General features: G+C 28.4%; 1 protein-coding gene across 3 annotated transcripts in view; it reads right to left on the reverse strand.

Annotated features, from left to right (window-relative positions):
- Positions 1–509: 509 nt before the first annotated feature.
- The window catches only part of LOC129959090 (protein dopey-1-like), a 213,554-nt gene continuing 189,909 nt past the window's right edge, over positions 510–24,154 (reverse strand). For 2 of the 3 annotated variants that reach the window (XM_056071898.1, XM_056071897.1), the window contains exons 28-31: positions 22,773–22,805; positions 14,440–14,607; positions 3,434–3,566; positions 510–3,314 (exon numbers count right to left, since the gene is read on the reverse strand). In XM_056071898.1, coding sequence (XP_055927873.1) covers positions 2,988–3,314; positions 3,434–3,566; positions 14,440–14,607; positions 22,773–22,805 — 661 coding nt within the window. In that variant the 3' untranslated portion in view covers positions 510–2,987. The remainder of the gene's footprint in view (positions 3,315–3,433; positions 3,567–14,439; positions 14,608–22,772; positions 22,806–24,154) is intronic. The other variant, XM_056071899.1, reaches the window with a different exon arrangement.

Below are 24,154 nucleotides of genomic sequence, written 5' to 3' on the forward strand. Positions count from 1 at the left end.
CTGCACTATTTCCATATATTAAAACAATTTTTCTATCAAATACAGAATTATTGACAATCACCTTAAGCAACGAAAGTGATCGCTGTAGACTCATACGACAGACGGTAAGTAGCAAAAAATTGAAGTCAAATGTCAAGAAGAAAACAATAATATAACTGTTATCTGAATTCTTTTTTAGGAGTTTTTAAAATAAAGTTATGCTTTTTTTTTTGGCTCAAATAAACTTACAACTTGTTTACCTGACTCCTGCTAACATTCGAGTTTGGCAATTATCCTTCCTATCTCTATCCAGTCTTTCTTATGAACATAGTTGTAATTCTATCAAGGAATGAAATTTTCAATTTTAACAGCTATCGACTAAATTATCAAAATGATTTATCATGAAAAAAGGGGAAAAAATAGGAATTTCTCATAGGTAAATACTTCGTGACTTTTACATGTTCATGCAGATCGAAGAAAGTGAATGTAAAAAATGTGAAAACGGCAGTAATCAATAACTGACAGCAGAATACAATTAAAAAATTTATTTACACAGAAAAATAGACAATTCATTCTGTAATAGATTTTAGAATAATTAAGTGCACAAACAGTGATACTGGAATGAAGCAATACATAAATGTAATGGATATCTACGATTTCTAACCATTTTTTAAAAATACATAACGACACACGTAAATATTTCATTTTATTAATAACTTAGTATATATAGCAAAACTTAAAAACAAAATAACCACTTTAAAACATTTTAAAGTACCGAAACCCATTTACAAATATCAAGAATTGAAGTAGCCATGATTTATACATTTTTTTAAAAAAAGGAATTCTACTTACAAAGAGAAACACAATCTTAATTATACAGCTTAATTAACAGCAATATACTGAAACTTTTCATTTTGTATGCAAATTCCGATTTCGGAAATATATGAACATTCCTCATTTTTAACATGAAAAATAAATGAAATTGTAAAAAAAGATTTTAGACTTGATAACATATAATTTTAAGATTGCTAGTTAATAACCATCAAAATAAAGTCAGTATTTTTATCATTCGTTCTCATTCAATCTCATATTATTTTATAAAACTAAGAATGCATATCATTATACAAATGCAATAATAAATTCTAAGAAAATAATTTACAAACACATAATTAAGAACAAATAGCATCTTGTATCACAGACATCAGCTTGGTTTTAAAATGTTTTTTACCAAATATTTTTATTTAACATATAGCAACGAAATTAACCAAAAGTTTGTGAATCAGATAAGAAAAAATCTATATCTACCATCTAATTGTTTAGCAGATAAAATAACACAAATATTGATATGATATCATTTTTAGTACACAAAATACTTCTTTAGAACAAAATAGTAAGATAAAAAATACCTACGTTTCTGTATAAGAAATTATACACAGATTTGAAAAAATGAAACAAATTTCTTTAAAGTTAAAATGAGAGATAACACGATAAATTTTAGAACATAACAATTTTGCTATTCAGAAATAGTTAAATAGACTTTCAGTATATGAAACACGAAAAAAAAAATGATATAAATAACTCAAATAATCTGGATGCGAAGAAGAAACTTCAAAATCTTTACAATGACAAGACATATTATTGAAAGACGTTTCCTATTTTTATTAATAAAGCTCTTAAAATTCATCAATCAATTTACAAATATTTACACGAATAAAAACAAATTTTCACTCTCTAATTATGTTTTTAATACACAAAAAAATATTGAATATTTTAGAAGGAATAAAACAGCGAAAATTTGAATTTTATATTGAGTTAGTAAAACTTAAAAACAATTGATAACTCAAGTCGAAATTTAAAAGAGGTGTCAAGAAATTTTCGTTAATGTTTAAATAAGCATTTGAAGATTATATATATATATATATATATATATATATATATATCGATTCAATTGCAGCAGAATAAAGAGTTGATAGAAGACTGGAATACATTTTTTTTTTCATTTCTAGAATTATAGTAGATACCTATATAACGCGGTTAAAAAGTCGCACGTTATGTGAATAGGCATTACAGGAATTCACGCAGTATGGTAAATTCTACAACATACTCCTAAAAAGTAACTTTCCCGTACTCCGAGATTTCCACTAATTCGTATCTCTATAATGCGCAACTTTTAGAACCGCTATACGGGAATCTACAGTATTAACAAATCAAACTTCAATAAGGTAAAAAATATATTTCACTTTACAATAATCGAACTTCCATACAATATTCTGAGGTTTGGCAAAAAAACCACATTAACACTTTCGTCGTCCTCTCCTGTCCGCGAAAATTTCTGTTTTTCCTTTGATTTTCACCGCATTAGAACAAATAAAAACTCAAACAATTAACATTTACAAAGCGTTTTAAATGTTTAAAAGTTTTAAAATGTAGAAGAATGTTTGAAGGCCGCCCAGCAGAAGTTTCACTTGACCGTATTAGACACGTTACGGACGACAAAGAAGTTAAAAAAATTGGAAACTTGACATTAATATATATTTCTGGTGATCATCAAAATATCTTTGACTTAGATAATTTATTCAGAAATGATTCATGTTCCTTCTAAATCATGAATTAGTCACTAAACTTACCCTCAAAGAAAAACTAAACTAACAATAAATGCATAGATCGCAATCTAAGCATTATTTAATACATTTAAATGGATAATACCAATCAATCCAAAAATAATTTCCAACGGATGTTCGCTAAAGATTTGCGACACAAAAATCTAAAGAATTCTATGCAATTAAATAAGCACAATTTGATTATTCAAGAAAATTGGAATATAAAAGTATTTAATTTCTTAAAGAATATATTTTACATTACAGATAGATAATTATTAAAACTTTAATACATAAATTGTAATATCCATAACAAATATTCAGAGAAATTATTTGTACAACACAATATCTATAATAAAACATAACCAACATTTCACTCCATAGAAAAAACAAAAAATACAAATTAGCATACTAAGTACAAGGCTCCAAAAAATCAGTTTCTAAAATACTTTCAATTTGTTCAGAAGTACTTTTAGAAAAATGAGGATCAACCAATGATATATCTTCTGCTAAAGTATGCAAATCTGGTGCAGACCTTGATTTTGAAATTGGTGAAGCTCTGATCTCATCTTTTGATACTTTCATTTCCGGTTTTACAATCTTATTTGAAATTATTCCTTTGTTTCCAATATTAGATAATGTATTGAAAAAAGGCTGTAGCTGTAAAATAGAGTTTATATTGGGCATTGAAAGAAGCAACTGACCAGGAACAAATGGAAGACGTTCATCAGAAGGTACCTGTGAAGACAATTTCCCAAATGTTAGAAGTGAGGAGGAGGGGAAAAAAAGCTTGATGGTTTTTTTTTTTTTTTTTAAATCGAAAGGCAACTTTTATGAATATCTCTAACAACATATACCTTTTTGTTCAAAAGATTGGCTAGTCTCATTATGTGAGGTACAAACTCCGCAGGTTCAGGATTGCTGCTTTCAATAGGATTGCTGTTCTCAGAAGATAATGGTGGACTATCACCAATAAATGCCCAACGATACCTTTATAAACAAATCGGTTAATTGATATTTATGAAATATTATAAAAGATTAAATAAAATTATATGTATTAATAATATCAAAAACACAAGAAAGATGTACGGGTAAGAACTAAATGTCTTTTATTGAAGACTACGACATACAAATCTCTTTACCAAATACTTGCTAATTAAAAAAAAAAAAAAAAAAGAGTAACAGAGTAAGTGCACTGCCTGTCCCATCTTTGTTACACCACTGATTGCATGTTTATTTTAATAAGAAAAATAAAGTTTGAAATTTATTTGAAGAACTTTTTTCAGTCAATTTAAGAAAATCATAATTTATATGTAAAACTTTTTTCATACTATGGTTTGAAAATGCTGAGAAAGGTAACACCGTTTAACAAGCAGAAAACTATTAAAAATCAATTAATAACTATATGAAAATCAATTAATATTCCATACATACAAAATTTGTTCTTTTGGGGCAAAATATTAGTAGAAATAGAAAAATAAAAGAAATAACAGTCAGGGACAGTATAATATTAATACAATTTTCAAATTGTAGGGGTGGGGGGTATTTTACTGGAACAGAAAGAAATGACAAAAATGCATTAAATGTTGCTTTTTAAAATAAAGAGCAACATTTAATGCATTTTAAAGAACGAGATAACTGCATTATCGCAAATATTTATGAATGAAAAAAATGCGAAATTTATTTTGTAAAGACAGTTTTATTTCCCTATGCTGCATCAACAAAGTAATTATAAAATTTTTAAGGGGACAGTGGACTTTGAAATAAGCAAAAATGGACGAAAACGTACAATTTTATTTTTATCGTTTCGTCACCAAAATATATGTTTATATTCAACTAAAATAGTGTTATAAAATGCGTTGTTCAATAAAATAATATTTGAAGGGTTAAAAGAAGAAAACGTACATCTTAATGACATTTCCCAAAATGATACTGTAATTAGATGGAAATGTCTTAATTTTTGAAGAAATAAAATGAAATTGATAATTAAGATTTCGATCAAACACTAAAAGAAAATGGGGTATGCATTTCATGTTTCGAGTTTTTTTAGCTCGTTAAAAGTCAATTTTAGTTCAGAAAAGCATAAAATTCCTATGAAAATTCAGTAAGCGTGCATAAAAATATTTCTAAAAAAGTAGCATTTAATTGGAATAACAAAATTCTGTGTTATTTTGTTCCAAATAAATTTACATTGGGTAATAAGGAAAAAAAATTAAAAATTAAGTCGCATGGAATATTTTAAAATTTTTATATCTTTTCAATTTTTTTTAAATTATATTTCGTTTGAAAACGTTTTTTTTTAAAGAAATTTGACTTATTTATATATTAATACATGTGCATAAAAAATTTCATAACCCTGACTGTATAATTCCCAAAAGTGTCTAATAGTCCATTGTCCCCTTAAAGGACAGAATTCTGTAATAAAAGTAAAACATTATTAGACAGTACAATATTAAGAATTTTAAACTTTTAAAATAATATAGAAATTAAATTTCATTAGGAACTATACTAAAATATACAATATTCTTTTATCCTCCAACATGAACTGATATTAAACAGGGCATCAAAAAAAAAAAAAAAAAAAAAAAAAAATGGAGCAAGCCTTTATTTTCTAACATATTAAATAAACCACGCTACTCGCAATATGTGACTGGTTTTCATAAATGTTGATAAAAAATTTCACAAAAAATTATATCTTCATACGGTCCTCCGAATGAAAAAGCGTTCATAAAATGTTCTTTTTACACTCGTCTATAAGAACATATAGTTCCATGTTTCTGTCAGGGTGCATAATAAGAAATCGCCGCCAAAGGTAAGCAAAATTAAAGCACCTTAACAAAACAAAGATATTTCTTTAAAATTTCGTTCTTAGTAGGCATCCTTCACTCGATGTATCACTGTCTATCAAACGTCATATTTGGGAGATTTCGTATGGGTTAGTAAATGTGTTTCATTTGAATTTTATACATGTAGCAACAATTAGATTTGCCATGGCCGGGATGGAAAGGATACATTTTCTCATGCGCTTATTCACCATATTTAGTAATCTAAAAATTTTTATTTGTAACTTTAAAAGGCTAAAAGCAAGCAACTTTTGATAGACACAATTATAAGATTTGGTAAAACTGCCACATAATTAACAAAAGAGTAATGACATGCTCTAATTAAATTTTGATTGTCTAAATTTTTTAGATATTTTTTTTTTGACAAAAAAGAACAGCAGAGTTTAGAAATGATCAGATTAGAAAAACAAATTATCTTATCGCTTCTTCCTCCAGGAGTTCAAAAAAATATTTTTTTAATATTTTATCACCTTCAAAATTTAATAAAAATCGGCTTTTTAATCTACATACAAAAATAAATAAAATGTTCATACTTTCAAGAAATTACAAGGAAAAAAGATTAAATATTTTAGAAAAAATTAATATGATTTGATAATTCCTGGTTTTAATAAATAACAGAAACAAATTCGCGAAGTTAAAAAGTTCAGTCCTGTAATTAAATGCGAATTGAAAAAGAAAAAAAAAGTCAGTTGTCATGTTCTTAAAAAGTATTTTATAAGCCAGTGCAACACAGTATATCGCATTCCTCAAAATTTATCAAGTGTAAAATCTCATTCAATGAACTTTAAAGTTTTTATCATGAAATTAACAGTGGTAAAATTAATCGAATGAAAGATTTGAAGAAGTAATAATATTGTTTTGAATTCTTTTTTAATGTTATAAACTAAGTCAAAAATCAATAAAAAAATTTATTAAAACTAAAAATTCAAACAAAAAAAATCATACATTTTTGGAAAGATTTTTTTTCCCCTAACACGAAGATGATGGAAATATAAATTTTGTATGATAATATTTTTTGATGCATAGCATTAAAATTCTGCTTTCTTTTTTTATTAAATTTATAATTAAAAATTTAAAAAATCCATTTTTTAATGGGCCTTTGATCCCAATTGCCAATTTTCAGCCAAATTTCAAGTTTCTCACTTAAATGGTTTAGGCTCTCCACTGCTCTGTCAGCCAAGACCAACCATTTTATATACATAATAATTTTAATTTAACTACTTTTTAAAAATAATTTTCTAATCACTTCAACTCCAACTTCACGGCAGTTTTAACTTCTGAGTTGCGGGAGCTATTCATTTTCCATATTATATATATAGCTGGACTCAAAGTATCCCTGTTTGGGGCTCAATGGCGAGATAATAAGTCGACGTAATGCCTTCATATTTGGAGGGTGTACATTTCAGGCAATGAGAAATTGATTGACACAATTAAAAAAAAAATTAGTTGAAAAAATGGCCACTAGGTGAGATTCGGTGCTGCAATCGGTTTAAGGCACTGAATATGAAACATAACATCAACAATAAAGGACAGAATACGAGGCATCAGTAACAATCTGCATTATTGCATTATTAACGCAGAAATTTCGCTACCCAGATGAAAATTCGACATTCCGAGATGCACTAGAGAACTAATAGGTGAACAGTAGGTCGTTCGTAACAAATAAAAAGCTGGACATACAGGTTCCAAACATTCTTAGGCCACAACGATGGTTCTCTCTTTGCCGGAGCGTGCGTTGGAACTAAAGTTATTTTACCAAAACAGCAATAACGCTGCCAAAGCGCTTCACTTATACCGAGGGCAGGAATCTTTGCGTACGGGTTCAACAACACCTTGTGTTCTGCGTCCAATGGTCAAACGTTTCGAGGAAACAGGCAACTTTGCTGTTAAAGCAAGGCGTGGATCTAAAACACGGATACCGGACGTGATTGAAGAGGTCGCAACCTCTGTCGTTGAGAAAGCCAATTCGAACATAGCAGGGACATCTAATGCTCACGCCGTATTAAGGCAATTGGAGTTGCCATACACTAAAGTTTGGAGGTGCATGCGGATAGCACTCGAAGCACAAAGTAATAACCATTCTAGTTAAAATAAGACAATACTCATGTTAATAATATTAAAATTAAGAGAGCTGGTTGATTCTTAAAAATAAACACATTTTTAATAAGAAAATATCAAAAATCATTGAAGTTCGTTTAAATCTGAAATACATTATGTTATTCCATTCTAAGTAGAAAAACTTATTAAACATATACTATTTTCTGATTCGTTTACTGTCATACATCACCCCATGTACCGCAATCAATACGTAATTGCAATATTTACACGTACTATTTTTAAACGCTTGATTGTCAGATATACAATCAGGAACAGAACAGTTTTATTCACAGAAAAAATATTACAACCTATTTTTGTTAAATGCACTGCTAGTGCTTTCAAATTAACTTTCAATTTGTCCTATATACATACAAGTTAGGAAATAGTATACAATTTCATAATTTATATTTTGTTTTTGCTTTTTCTTTCTTGAATTTCTTGTCAAATGGAAAGAATTACCACATTCTGACCATCTTATAGATTGGACCTTTATAATAATCTCAATCCCATTAAATAATTAAGCCGTAAAATGAGATTTATTTCACAGCTATATAAGCATGCTTTCTGAAATAATTTTTTCAGGAAAGTGCTACGCAATTGTATTAAGAAGCAAGTGTTTATATTTAGAAATCGTTAAGAAAGAAATGATAGTCGTTAAGCTATCATCCCAATAGTTATCTTCCTATCAAAGACAAATAGCAAAACATGCTATACCTGAGAGGGTTAATTTTTTTTCTTCAATCGGCTGTAATCATTTTATTCATAATTGGGAAGTGGAATAATTGGTATTTTGTTGAAAAGTTGCTTAAATTAAACCTCAAATCATCGCTTGAATTTGATGACAAAATCAAGGGGACTATTATCTCGCCCGAATAGCAGCTATACAAACTACTAGTCTTTATAAATTGAAATTGAAATAAGTTACAAAAAAAAACCCCACACAATAAAGATATATTAAAGACATCAAGATATTGGTTCAAACATAACAAAAACTAAAACAGCTTTTTTTTTGCATAAGATGTGAGGAACAAGCGAATAAATTTTTTTTAAATGATACCATTCTTAAAACTTGAATTTAAACTTTATATGAAAAAGAAAACAACAGAATATTTTGCTTTATTGAGCTTGACGAAATTGGTGATGTAATTTTGAGGAACTATTTCCTTTGTTTGAACTGATCACATAATTTAAAGTTGTGTTTCATTTTACTTTAAAGCATGCTTCCCAAAAAGTTTATTCAATTTTTACAAATAAACTATAAAAAACTATACTGCTAATTTATTACTGAAGTTGTTATTATTACTCTGCTTCATTATGTGTTATAATTCTATTTCATTAAAAAATGCTATGGTGATTTAAACACGGCAAACTTCCTTTATTTCCGCTGTTTTAAAAATAAGCTTTATAAATCATGCATTTCTAAAGCAACAAACTATTTTTCTTTTGAAATATCCAGAACGTAAGATACAAAATTGTGAAAAGAAAAAAACACCGAAGCATTATTATATAATAATTGTGTAGAATGCACAAATCATTCTATTTACTGAAAAGTAAGTTAGATTTCTTATCAATGTATATGGTTGTATTAATGAAACCAAGATTTAGTGTCAGGACATGTCCTGGCAGCAGTCCTGTAACAGGGAAAAAAAATTCAGTATTCTATCTATCACATCTTCAAAATTCATACTTGAAAATCCTCTTTAGAATTCTAATTTCTTTAATTCTATGCGATTTTTTTTTCCATGAAATGTATGTTATGTATCAGAAATAATAAAGACCTTTTTGGTGCAATCAACACTCCTGATTACGTGATTAGAATTCATAACATTTGTTTAATAAATATTCTTCTTAAAAATGGAATTTTTTTTTTTACAATGCATTACTTAAAAAAGTGCAGAATCCTAAAAATCTATTATTTAGCTGCTAGAAACCTATAAAACATTAATCATACACGATTCTTCATAACGTAAAGAATTATATTTTGAAAAAATAATAATTGAATTTATTTTGCCTCTTACTATTATTACTACTGTTTATTTAAATATCAAAATGTTTAACTTCCTAAATCATTGAGGTCCTCGCTCTGATTTTTTTTCGCAGTAATGAAAAAAACTTAATTTAAAAGTAATGTTTAGCGAAATCCTATTTTAGAAAAAAATTAGTTATACCTATTTTTTTTAATTCAGTTCTTTTTGCATTATCAGTCTTATTTAGATCAATAAGGTAATTTTATTCTGCTAAAATGTTGTATTGGAAGCTATTAACATTAGCATTCTGGTACTTTTATATTTATAACTTATAAATATTTGTTATAATTATTTGATATATCTACAGTTTTTAGTGTCTCCATTTCAAAGATTATTTTAAATTCTTTTTGACTGCATTTCAATAAAAAAAAAGCAATTAAATTATTTTTAAAAAAATATTTTGTGCAAGTTACAGCCTTGCATAGCATAGTATCCAAACAGAGCAAGTAGTACTGAAGGAAAGGTTATATTTCCGTTAATGAAAATACATTGATAAAAATTTTAGTAAAAGAGTATTTACTACAAAATGAAAATCTAATATTTTTTTAAATATAATAACTAATTAAAGAAGGTGTTACATTTATAAATAAGGCTGTTAAAGCATTCTAGTAAGAATTTCGCAGTTAACACATTTTTGAAATGTTGTCTATCATGTATTTGTAATAACTGAATGTTAAGAGGAAAAACAAATCAGTCATTTTTATTTATAAGAAATAACTTCCTTTTTAAAAAAAGCGTTTATTAAAAATAGATATTCGCAAACCCATAGGAGATTTAAATAAGTTTATATATTATTTCTGTAAACAGATAACCATCTATTCGTATTTCTGTTTGTTAGTAAATTTTTAATTACGTATTTAAATTCCCATTTTGCATAAAATATCCGATTTTAAATTATATGTATGCAAGATTAAATGTTTTCTTTCCTCCACTGTAATATATTTGGTGCTTTTAGTTTGAACTATCAATAATTATTTTATAACTGTTAAAAATTTCGAATACTGATGATAATTTAAGATTACTCGTCTTACACTTAGAAATATAAAAAAAGTTGTTCCACCTTCCATTGAAGATAATATTTTCCAAATTATAAAAACTGATATAAAATTATTCGCTTTACATTATAATTATTCGATTTACATTTCTATATTGGAAGCACTTTCTGCAATCGAAATATTTATCGACTATTTTAGAAGGGATATTTTTAAAAAACATGAAAAGTGTTTAAATTTATAATTTGCAAATATTTATATCTGTCAAATATTCAGATTCATTTAAAAAAAAGAAGTGACATTTCCGTTTGATAAATTTTTTAGACGGATTCATCAGGCTCACAAATACCCCTTGTAATTTTTGCTATATATTTTTTGACGACGATCTTGGCTTCATCTGTCTAACAAAAATGAGTGATTCTGGGAAGAATATTGATTTACCTTATTTTCAAACGTTCTATACACTTTTCAGGTTTTTCGTTAAAGCAGCGTCATCTAATTACATTCTTAAGGCAATTACGATATTTTCTATGCTGATATCTACTATACACAGATAATGGTTTTACTTTTAATGTTTTGATGCAACGGAGGGAAAAAAAGCAGACACACTGAGCAACAAATCATGAAGTGAAATTTTTAAGATGTTTCTCGCGTTCTTTAAGAGGTTTTATCAATTTAACGTGGGAAAAAAGATGATTATTCCATGAGAAATCACTCATAACGATCAATCATCTTTTTTCAGAGCGAGAAATAGGCCTTTTCTGTAATTCCTCTAAAAACTCACCAAGTTTTCCTGCCAAAAGTAATTAAGCTCCAGTAAGACTACAAAGTGAGCGCAAGTATACTACGTTCACCAGGAGAAGGCACTTCGGTCCGCCTTCTTGGAGGTAGAGTTCATTTCAGAGCGGGGAAGACGTGTAAACTCCCCCACTCTTGTTAATGAGACAACCCTAAATGTGCGCCAAACGGCGAATGTTTACTCTTTATCACTTACTTTGTTTTATCGTCTGCTGTCGTACTTTTCGTTCTTCTAGCTAGTTATTAATAAATAATAAATATTTAATTTCAAAAACTGCTTTTTTCAAAGCAAACAACTGCAAGATGTCTTTAAAAGGGCAAACTATTTCACTCGAAAGAGAGAAATATAATAAATAATGTCACTAAATTTTGTGAAGATGAGGCTAGAGCTGGAAGACTTTTGTTTAACCTTTCCCAAGCCCAAAAACGTGCTACTTCAGCTACTGGTGTTTCACTTAGAACAATTAAGCGGATTAAAAAGGAAAATATTTCTACAAATGGACAGTTATTTACGCCCGGGAAACATCGAAAGCGTCCCGAGGCTGGAAATGCAATATTGGACAATTTTGATCTGTGTATTCTTCGAAATATTGTGAATGAGTTTTAAGCAAACAACAAAATTCCATCTTTATCTCGATTGCTTCCCGTAGTGAAGGAAAGAATAAATTTTCCTTGGAAAAGAGGAACTTTATGGAAATACCTCCACATTGTAGGTTTTCAGTACAAACGTTGCAGAAACCAGAGATAGATCTTAATTGAAAAATCGCACAATGTAGCCTGGAGATTTCGTTTTCTTAATGAAATGAAAAAATTCCGAGAAGCAAAAAGGTACATTGTTTATGTAGATGAAACGTGGTTGGACAGCAATCTTTCATTCGAAAAATGTTGGAGAGATGAAAAAATTGGCGGAGCCATCAATGATAGCTCAGGTCATCGTCTGATTGCGGTTCATGCTGGATCAGAATCTCGTTTCGTTCCAAATGCCGGATTAATATTTAAAGCTGGATCTGCAATTGGAGATTATCACGGGCACATGAATTATGATAATTTTAAAAAATGGATAGTTGAGAAGCTGCTACCTAATATTCCAACGAATTCGGTAATAGTTATGGATAATGCAGCTTATCACACAAAAGTGATGGATCCCGTACCCACAAAAAGCTCAAAAAAGGATAAAATGTGTGCCTGGTTGGAAAAAAAGCAAATCCCATATGATAAAAAAAAATGCGAAAAGTTCAGTTACTTGAACTGATTGCTGCAAATGCAAGTGGCTAAAAAAAAAATTTCATTGACGAAATTCTAAAAGAACAAGGACAGATGTTTCCCCCACACCACTGTGACTTAAACCCAATAAAATTAATTTGGGCGGATGTTAAACGTTACGTGCGAGAAAGAAATGCGAATGCCGACATGAGTTTGCAACGTCTTGAAAGTTTTGCTTCGGAAGCTATGACAAATATTGGAAATGTGAGATGGGAAAAACATTGCAAACATATCGAGCACATTGAAAAAAAGTATTGGGAAACTGTCGGCATTGTCGAAGAAGTCGTGGAAAACATTTGTTTTAGCATCAATTCGGATTCTGATACCGAGAGCAATTTTAGTGATGATGACACTGATGATAGTTATGATGATGAACCTTAATTCTAATTCCTACGGTTTTCATTTCCTTTGTTAAGAATGGCTTGATTATTTTTAATTAGAAACATTTGAATAAAATTTAATCAGTTCAAGCAGTATTAATAAATGCCTAGTTAATGTTTTATTTATTAGCAAGTTCTAGATATTTCAAAGGTAATGCAATTTTTTTTTAAATACTAGTTTTATTCATGAAATAAAATTAAATCAGGATTCTTCATTATAACTAGATTCTGAAATATGTCTCATTCCAAAAAATAATAACTGTAATTTATTTATCAAATTTAAGAAAAATATTTTTTAAACCAAATTTATATTTTTTACAACTTTTAATAAATTTTATAAATGGAAATGTCAACTTCAGCAACAAAATTTCAGTGTTAACAAAATACTAAGTATTGTATATCATTTTAAAACTTGAACTATCTATTTTTAATAGTGTACAGATTAAACATGAAATAATAAACTGTTTTATAAAATAGAGTAGCATTAATAAAATTGATGTCTATCTCTTTTTAGAAATTTTCCTTGATAATTTGGTATGCAGTAATGAAATTTTTTTAAAAATATTTTCCAATTTTAAAAGAAGTGGTTAGTGTTATTGCTATATACATTACAGACAGCATATGTCAAGCTAATATAAAATAAATATCCTTATGGCTAGATTTTATTTATTTATTTTATTTATTCAGCATTGTTTTCAGCTAGAAAAAGACAATAAATTAAGGGTAAAATCTCTTAAAAAATGTACATTTTGTGTAGTATGTTGAATGTAAGTCAATAACTCATGGAATTCGTCAATTGTCTCAATGAAACGATAATATAAAAAAGGGTAAAAGCTAACGATCGCCAATTGGCAACCTTTCTTGACAATGATCACTTTCTCCTTCCAAAATCATCGAAATAGTATCGTCTGATCCCACGTGATGAGGGTGGAGCCAAGTGCCAACTTCTGGTGAACGAACAATAACAAATCCTAATATATATTCACAACCCTGCTTCGATCTCTCCTTGGATACTTTCTCTGAATTTTTTCGTTTCGTTGGTTTTCTTCCTTGATACATTACAATAAACAAAGTTTTATAACTATACTTTCGATTTGTCTTATTCGACATCCGGGGATACAAAACAGGAGAACAATGCTTTCTGTATATTTCTCAGAACAATTACACCCTTTCTAAGGACTTTAAAAAAATGAGGCATTTTTAAGGTGCTAAAAATAGTTTTGAAATTTAAGCACTTTAAGACCCAAGTATCAATAATATTTTCTTAGAGTTCTAAAGGTAAAATTTAGTATAAATCTACAGTAAATATAATATGATATACTAAATTAGTTAAAAATTAGATTTGAGACGGATAACATTTTATTAATTGTAAATGTTGATCAATAAATTTTCTTATAAAAACAACACGGCCTGTTGTATAATAGAAAATTACAAGATGTAGTAAATGAAAAATATCAACTTACATCTGAAATTGAGGAAGAATGTTTGCTGGTAGAGCAACTGTCATATCCAATAACTTGCATACAGATAAATATAAATGCAGCCATGCAGGGTGATTATGAGCATTTAAACCATTGCTACTATTCATCACCCACGATGAATCTAAAGTTGATATTCGTCTCAAATGGGAGCTACAATATTTTGACAAAATCAAATTAAAATGAAGTAATAGTATAAATAATTTCATAAGAACAGTATGTGTAAATTTATCTGTTTTATCATATGCATGCCAACTGCAAAAATCGGAACAAGTTTTTATTTCTCTAAATAAAGCACATAAAAATATAATTTCAATTATTAATTTTCATTAAATGAGGAGGGCAATTGTATGAAAACATTGGCTTCTGTACAGGTTGATAGAAAAAAGTTAAAAAAACTTAAATTTTTATACAAATCCCATACTGTAAAAGTCTCAATTAATACAGTGTTTCTCTTGCATTTATTGATGCACACACACAAAAATAAAATTTGCTGAGATATGCATATTTTTAAGTATAGAGGAACTTATCACAAATTAAGATGAGAAATTTTATTTCAATGCAAATATGTTTATGCAAATTTATTTCAATACAGAAAAATTGTAATATACAAATATTTGTCAAGTAGGACATTACATAATGATCATAACTACAAAGAAATTTACCAACCTCGTCTAATGTTGTTCCCTTTATTTTGTCAACAGTGGCGTCAAATTTATATACAAGGGAAAAGAAGAATTGAATAATTTACCATTTAAGTGCGTTTGACGGGTATACACGTGAATACAAATCTTCATTTTGACGCAGTTGATGAGTATTTTTTTATCTAATAAAAATGAAATCTTATTCGCTTTATTTAAATGTTTTTCAAAATTTATTATGCAACCACTTATATTGCATTCGAGTGTATATGCGTACTCTCTTGACTTTAAAAAGGAGAATTTGAGAGACTTTAAAAAATAAATTTTGCAGGTAAGATATCATAGAGAAGTGCTGGAATACCGAACAAAAAAATAAAACAAAAAATTACGTGCTGACACTTGTGTGCTTTTTAAAGGAATAATATATTTCAGTAACAAGGAATACTTGAATATGCTGATGATTTATGCCGTTTGTAATTGTATTCCTGGTCTACTTGCATAAGAATAAAAACATCTCTTTCCGAATTCCCAATACCGTTCTAAAGTATGTTTACAGAAAAGTTTAACGATTACAAATTATAAGATCCTAACTTTTTTAAAGAGGAACGGGGAGGATCAGGCATCATATAAGTGCAACAGAAATTAACATCTTGGCTTATTCCCCCCCCCCCTTGGTGACCTCCCTCTTTTTTTAATTGCAATTCTTCTATTTTCCCCCTCCGAAACTGTTTGCCATAGAGGTGGAATATAAATCAAGCTTACATAATTGAACATAAAATATTTTTGAACTAAGAAGATCTAGACACCGATTAAAGTACCTTATCATCTAATTAGACTGATCTAGTAAAATCATTTGATACAACAATATTCCTAAACATTATTTGCAAAAATAATTCTCATTGTTGAAATTTAAGTCAACTCTATTTCATTGTTTCTTCAAAATCTTAAATCCTTTTTCTTCTGTTAAAAAATCAGTCTATCTCAAATAACTTTTTTTAAATTAAGACTTTTAGTTTACTTTTAAGCAATAAAAAGATAGTTAGTAATATTATAGCTTAAGAACATTACATTTTCTTTTCTCTCTCTGTATAATCTGCATAAGCTATTTTTGTTTCAGGTTTAGATCTGTCATGTGATATTTATATGTAAATATGAATTATTTAGGAAATTTTTCACAAAAGCTTATAAATGTTTTTTATGGGGCATTCTATAGGCATATAATAATTTTTCTAATAAGAACTAAAACATCTGTACCTACTAATTTGTCATTCAGTTATGCCATGTAAATAAATATGTAAATTCAAATAATTTAATAAATGCAATTATTGAAATAACAATTAGAATCACCCGTGACTTTAATGGCTGTAAATTTGTTATATTATTAATATATTTATTTGCAAAGGATTTAACATTATAGAATTAATGTTCGTTGTGGACTTTTATTGTACTCATTATGACCATAGGATAATTTATATTTCAGAATTATACTTCACATGCATTTTTTATATAGATGAGTAATTTTAATGTATAGGTAGATTCCTATAGGAAAACTACCTATTGCAATGGTTCTCATGGAAAGACTTCGGTAAAATTCCTTCAGTTCTATACCATCATGGTCTCTAGAAGCCAAAACCACTCTTCGTTCAAAAGTTTACATTATATTATATATATGCGTATAACGCTTTGCCTATGTCATCTTACGAACAGGATAACTACAGTAATTTTGTTTGTATTTTAACTGACTTTGAATATGTTTTTAGAAATGTAAAAATTTCGGAAGAATCGTAAATGGGCTTTCTTGCTCAAAGGGGTGGAAATGATGGGGGAAAGGGGGGGATTTTCAATTCGCGATAATCTTCTTAAAATTGGAGATAAAAAAATTAATCCAATTAATAAAATTAGCGGATCATTAAAACGAACAATTTTTGTATTTGAAGTTTTTCTATAACTTCAATATCTTAGAAGTTAGGGGCTGAAAAGTGATTTTCAAGCCCTAATTTTCACTTTCTCTAACATCAACAATTTATGTTGGAAGAGAGTAACTTAGATGTAAAGGATAACATTAATCTTTAACCTACCTTTGCTTCCGATAGAAATTTTATTTTATAAGTTTTGATACATACTTAGCTGTGCACTTTATAAGAGACTAATGTTGGTCAACTTTAAAATAAAAATATCCCCACCAATAAATATTTTCTTGAATTCTAATAAATGCAATTTGTAATTCTAAATAATATGTTTTTAAATAAAATATAAAATATGTTTTTATAATAATTATAATATTTTATTAATTATTATAGTATCTTATATAAACATTATTGAATTTTCTCAAATAATTTTTTTTCACCGAATTTTACACATTTGTAATATTACGCCGTTTATTTTTACATAATTTTTCATTTTAGCCTGACTCACTTAATAAATGTAATTGTTTTTGAAAATAAACAATAACTTGAATACATAAGTAATGGAGAATTATTTTAATCAATTTCATGGTTGACCAAATCTTAATTAAATTGTTAATGTTTTAGGAAGCCATTCTGTTTAGCGCCTTTGCTTCAAACAATTCGATTCATTTTTATGTATCAAAAGTAGATCCAACAATAATGCACTGTATTTTATTATCGATGATATTTTGTTTTAAAAAAAACGAAATTATTACTTACAGTGTAGCAAAAATTATATAAAGTTCAGTAACTAATTTAAAATTGGTTGATATTGCTAAATTAATACATTTAACTTGATAGATGAATCAGCTGTAATTTTAAATTAGCATATTCTATAAATATTTATATTAATATTGTCACTTTAACACATTAGTACATAATATCAACGGTTTATTTCAATTATAACCAATGTACATGCTTATGATTTTTTTTTTATATAATCTGCCTGGGCTTTTTAAATTTTTAATGTCTGATATCAAATGCTGGAAACGGAAGTTAGTAAACAATATTCCTCATATAATTTACAAATGAAAATCCAAGGTCCATTCTCAGAAAAATTCTAGCGTCATGGCGCATTTTTCTATAAATTGAAAGGTATCAATTCAATGCCAGTAACCAAAGTTGCTTTTATAAATCTTCTTAATAAAACACAAAACAATAAATCCTTGATTATGATTTTAAAAATGGAAATATGTGGAATTAAAATTTAGTTAGAAATCATATTTGAAAAATATTTAGCACAAATTGTTTTTATCAAATTAGAATTAGCAGTTAGTAATATAAAATTTCAAAGAAAATTCATTTTGAATTCTTCCCACACTAAAACAATGATTTAACTGGATAAGTTTTCTCAGGAAGGGCTGTGATGCATTCCTATATATGTTATTTGCAAAGTATGAAACGCCGGTATTACATAGAATGCCTAGGCATTGTATATAATACCGGACATTTTTAGGCAAACTATGAAATATGAGAATTATTGCATACTTTCCCTAAGCATGTATATAATACCTAGGCATTCTATAGAATGACAAAAGCTATTTAGGCAAAGTATGAAAAAAAGGTCTTGATAGGGCTATTACATACATGACGTATTCATCAAAAATACAAATGTTATTCTGAAAAAATAATCAGAGTGCCATTTAAAAAAAAAGTGTTCAAAATACGTAAATAAAAATGAAAGTTGTACAAAACAAAATTTATGCCTTTCACATTAAGGAAAACAAAATTTTCAAATAAAAAAATTTAACCTATTTGTTGCAACATGGTACGCTTGAATGACATTATGACTTACATTTCATTATAATTTTCCACGTAAAGAAATTTCAAATTTTGGCACTTTATTTTACGCATGTATTTGGCGAATCCCTGGCCGCTTCCACTGGACTGAGCAATTGCAATTGACTGGAGAAGAATTTTGTGGTCAGCAATGTCTTCAATTCTAAGCAAGTTCTTAGGACATAAAGTGAATTGTGATCTCACGTTTTAAAATTCCTTCAGAAGTTTCAAGTCTGTAAAAACCATCCTCAGTCACACTCATTACAACTGCCAATATATTCCGCGAATCACCTCGAGGAATTTGTCGACGTCACGAATAGGAACTCGCACGTAAGTTCCTAAAGAAGCAGTGGGGAATTTTTTTGTACAGATTCCTTTTCCTCCCATCTCCCGTTTTTTTTTTTTTTTTTTTTTTTTTTGCTATTTGGAGATTATTTCACACTTTGCCAGTTTCTCATTTGGCATTCTATAGAATATTTAGGATATGTGAGAAATATGAATAATTTCATACATTGCCGGCTAGGTTTAGGCATTATATACAATGCCTAGGCATTCAAGAAAATAACTCAGCAATCATTTATTGAATATATATATATATATATATATATATATATATATATATATATATATATATATATATATATATATATAAAATAATGGTTAAAATCCACACTTTTCATGCTGATATTAAATGAAGACAACAAGATTAGAATATTAACTTTAAAAAAAAAAGAAAGAAAGATTCCAGCAATCAACTTCACAATGAGAATATTTTGAATATTTATTAAAATTTATATCGTTTATTTCTGTTTTGGAATTCAGTGACCTAATGCAACTGAAAAGAATTTGTCCGATTAAACATTCATTTTCAAATACCGTGAGAATATTTAGCGATATTTTAAATAAATTTTATTATAAGGATTTCTTAAACGGAATCCGTAAGACAGGGCAGAATATCTAACGATGAAGTTCAACTTTGATTTTTTTTAATGAATATAAAAAAAAAGTTGTTAAGATTTGTTTATTCACTAGTCTGTAATTCGAACTTATAACGAAATAAATTCAATCCTATTCGAATAAGTAATCCTAAACTACCCAGCTTATAGTTTGTTATTTTATCCATGCTGTCTTTTATCGCATTAAAATTTTATTGTTTATAAATCTGATGCTTGGCATTTTCATTTCGAATGAAATTTATTCTCTGCTTTTTTCATGTAGTTTAATTCGTGGAATTTCTAAATAATATCTGTTTAGCCACTTAATTTGGTGAATACAACAGGTTCTAAATAAAGAGGCTAGAATATCTCATTTCACCAAAGACTTCTCGCATGATTCGTTTATAATATGGAGATATATCTGTTCTTTTCTTATTGATAAAACAATATATTCAAACGACGGAATAATTGGCATCCCTACAGTATTACTGGAAATCGTGGAATGTTATAAGAACTACATGGATAACTACACAATAAATGTCTAGAGTTTGGAGTAAAATCCTTTTTCGAGAAATGTAATTTCGCTAATCGAATGCTGCTTTAATCGAAATAAAAACATTTACAGTCAAACCTCGTTTAACGGACACCTCCATAACGAGTGATTCGCATAACAAGCAAAACAAACAGGAAAAAGTCACTCACTTAAAGAGTGAATGGTGAGGAGACACCGTGACTTCACGTACAAATTTGTCCTCTGTCACTCTGTATTGAGCATCTGTTTGAAGTGAGCACTTATATCTACATGACCAGAAAGCATTGTCAAAGCGACTTCGAGGGGTTTGAGCAAGTGCCAGCGGAGTAAGTCGATGAGATTCTTTCTCTGGCCAAGATTATGAAGTTGAAGGTGGATCGCAACGACATTGATAAGCTGGTAGATGAACATAACCAGAACTACCGAAGAACATATGAATGTGCATTTTATGTCAAAACAAAATGACTATTTTCCAGTGAAATAAGGGTTATGCTGAAAGCGTGGAATTCATCCTAATAAGGAGTAACTATGCGCAACAACAAATTTATTTAATGGTAATGCTGTATCTCATTTTCGCCAAATTTTGAAACTTAGCTGAAGACAAATGTCTTTAGATAGTTTTCTTGGGAAAAAAAAAACGAATTATAAATAATAAGTTACATTACTATAAATTTAGTTGAGTACTTTTTTCAGAAAAATATACGCATTGTCCTATTTTACATGGATTCCAATGGGAAAACTTTTGAACGCTTAACGAATGTTTCGCATATCGAATAAGATTCGATAATGAGGTATGCTCGTTATGAGAGCTTCACTGTATCTTCAAAACTATCATTTTTTGAGTGACCAAAATTCATCATCGGTTGCAATTCTCTATAAATGTGTGGTGAAGCAATTTTAGAATAACTTTGGTTGGTTCCATCTACAAAAGTAGGCTGAAAGGAGACAAATATACTCAGTTAGTTTTGATAGGCATTATATCTGAACTAAAGGATGAATTTGCTTTGGCAATAGCCGCTCTGTAGATCTTTGTCGATGAATTAAAAAAGCTCATCTTCATGTGAAAAACACGATAGCATATGCGCAAATATTGATAAAAGAATGCAATTTTGTATAAATGTCGAATATGTTCATCTTGAAAAAAAGTGAAAGAACATACATTACCTGTTTTAAGCATTTCAATTAGTGCATTATCTAACCATTTAAAAAAATTAGTGAAAGTTAATAAATATGCTATTTTCTGCCTTTGCCCTTTTAAAAATCTTTTGTGATAATTACCCAGAAAATTACAGCGAAAGTCTCGCTCGAACATCGGTTACAGTTATGGTAAAATGGTCCGAGTCAATAGATTTGTCTCAACAAATTTTACAGACAGAAGTATGAAATTTGTATACAAAGTGCAAGAAAAACGTTTTATTCATTCACTTTTTCGCTAAGGTGATCGTATAAATTCTTTTTTTTATCATCTTCTACAGAAGCCAAAGTATTTTCATACTTTTGAGTACCATGAAACTCTGCTGTTCAGAGTATATTTCTAATCGCAATAGTTAAGGAAATAAACGCTTGTTTCATTTTTTGGAACACACTGTATATCATACAATATTCACAATATCATATAAATTTCTGGAATACCGTATATTATTTCTTAACTCTGAACAATAATCTTACATCACTGAAACATCTTACAGCATGCTGTAGATAAATTCAGTATCCACAACATACCAGTATCCACAATCTCATGCAATAATGGTTCTTTAAATTTAAAAATTAGAGAAAAAATTTAATTTAAAATCATATAAAAATACTACATATTTTCATTAATAAGAATTTCAAGCACTTCATCATCTCAAATTTCAAAGATATGTCTTTATGAGAATAATATAGAAAAATTAATATTGAACGCGGAACTACGCTACCTTAATTATTTTAAAAGTGAATTAAAAGAAAAAAAATTAAGAAGTTTATTATAAATATTTAGCTTTTTAGAATGCGAAGAAAAGTTGCAATGATTAAAGTGAAAATATATTTTGCATGCAAATTGCTCATTACAAACTACATTGCGTTTCAATATACAATAAACATTAGAAGTATGGCGTAGTAATGCGAAGAATTATAAAAATCTGGTTATAACTGAAAATATCATGATATAGTGATTAGCAATAATGTAAATATGATAGCAGTTCATGCCACTTCGAAAGTATAAGTACATGCAACAAAAGCCGGAAAATTGATGAGAGAATAGCAAAAAGATTTGGCTAGATAGCAAGAAGAGAGTTAATTTTTAAAGCAACCAACATAATATTTTAATTTTTTTATAAGCAAAACTTCGTTATATATTCACACACACACGCACGCAAGCACACGCGCACACACACACACACACACACACACACACACACACACACACACACACACACACACACACACACACACACACACACACAACAACAACAACAACAACAACGCTAGATTTATTTACAAATACCTGTTAATTTTTCTGAGACCAACACCATCGCCACTTTTTGATTCAAGGATACGCCAGGTAAAAAGAGTTTGTTAGAGAAAAGAAAACTGCAGATTAGAGAAAACAATGATAGATAAATATAACAGTGTACAAGAAAAACAGTCAGCCCCGAAAATAACAAAAATCAGACGATGCACACTTATATAAAATATTGTGCTTTTGTTATGTTTTTAAGTTAATAATAATATTTCGATGAAGAATATTTTAATTTTTTTTTATTTGAATTCTTCATTGTTTCTGTTCTCCAGTAAAAAAAAGTTACTTCAGTTTCATCTTACTATTCCTTTCTAAATTATTTCATTTCATGAGAAAAATATTGTTTTTAAGTTCTATGATTATATAGGTACTGTAAACAATTACAGCGGATATTTATCAGAAAATCCATTTAAAAAATATACTGTAAATACATCTATTTGAAATCTAATAAAAATCTCTTGGTGACCGGCAGTTTCTAAAGGTAGGCACAAACATACAATTCCTTCCCTGACGAAACAGTTTAGTCGGATTGTCTGTGCCATGGTGGATTCACGCCTATTAAAACTGTTTAGTCGACTGGGATACATTAGACATACGTCAGGAATTTCAAAGTCCCTTTATACAGCTATACAATTCAGTCTTTTTTTCTCTCTCTCTCTCTCCAAAATTCCAGACAATTTGTTTCCATCTATTTCAATCATTAGATAGAATGATTAGCTTTCATCTTCATTTGTTATCAAATACTTTAGTGGATATTAATAATAATTGATGATTTCAATACATAAGCTTATATTTCAAATTTATTTTGGTTAATTCGAAGTCAAAACAAAACATGGTAAAAAGTGTTTGTATTTCTAAATTGCTTTCCATAGTTAAATACTTCTGCATCTAGTGGCCTTAATGATCACCAGAAAATAATTTTTAAGGTTTTTAATTCTCCAAGAACATTATTACTGTACAACATATTCAACCAAAAAAATCATATCAAAACATTAAAAAAAAACTTTGAACACATTAGACGCGAATTACAAAGTGTATTTTAAGAGCTCTAGTGTAAAATGTTTGCATTCAAAGTGCAGTAATGCTCAATCATTAAAATTTCTTATCTATTAGTAATGTTTTAAGGATTGTTAAAATAACAATAATTATTATTTTACTCATTAGAATCACTAACTATTTATTTATTACTTATGCATTATTTTGCTATTTTTAGAATAAAAACTGTTATTTTATCCTGCCATACTTGTTTTTAGACTCAATTTTTTTTAAAATTCAGAATTTTCAATAAATTGAATTTTTATCACGGTCCCATCAGCTCTGAATATTTGGAATTTTTTATGGATAATCACAGGGCCGGCATTCAGCCG

This window comes from Argiope bruennichi, chromosome X1 (genome assembly GCF_947563725.1).
Source record: "Argiope bruennichi chromosome X1, qqArgBrue1.1, whole genome shotgun sequence".
In the NCBI taxonomy this organism is placed as follows: Eukaryota; Metazoa; Arthropoda; class Arachnida; order Araneae; family Araneidae; genus Argiope; species Argiope bruennichi.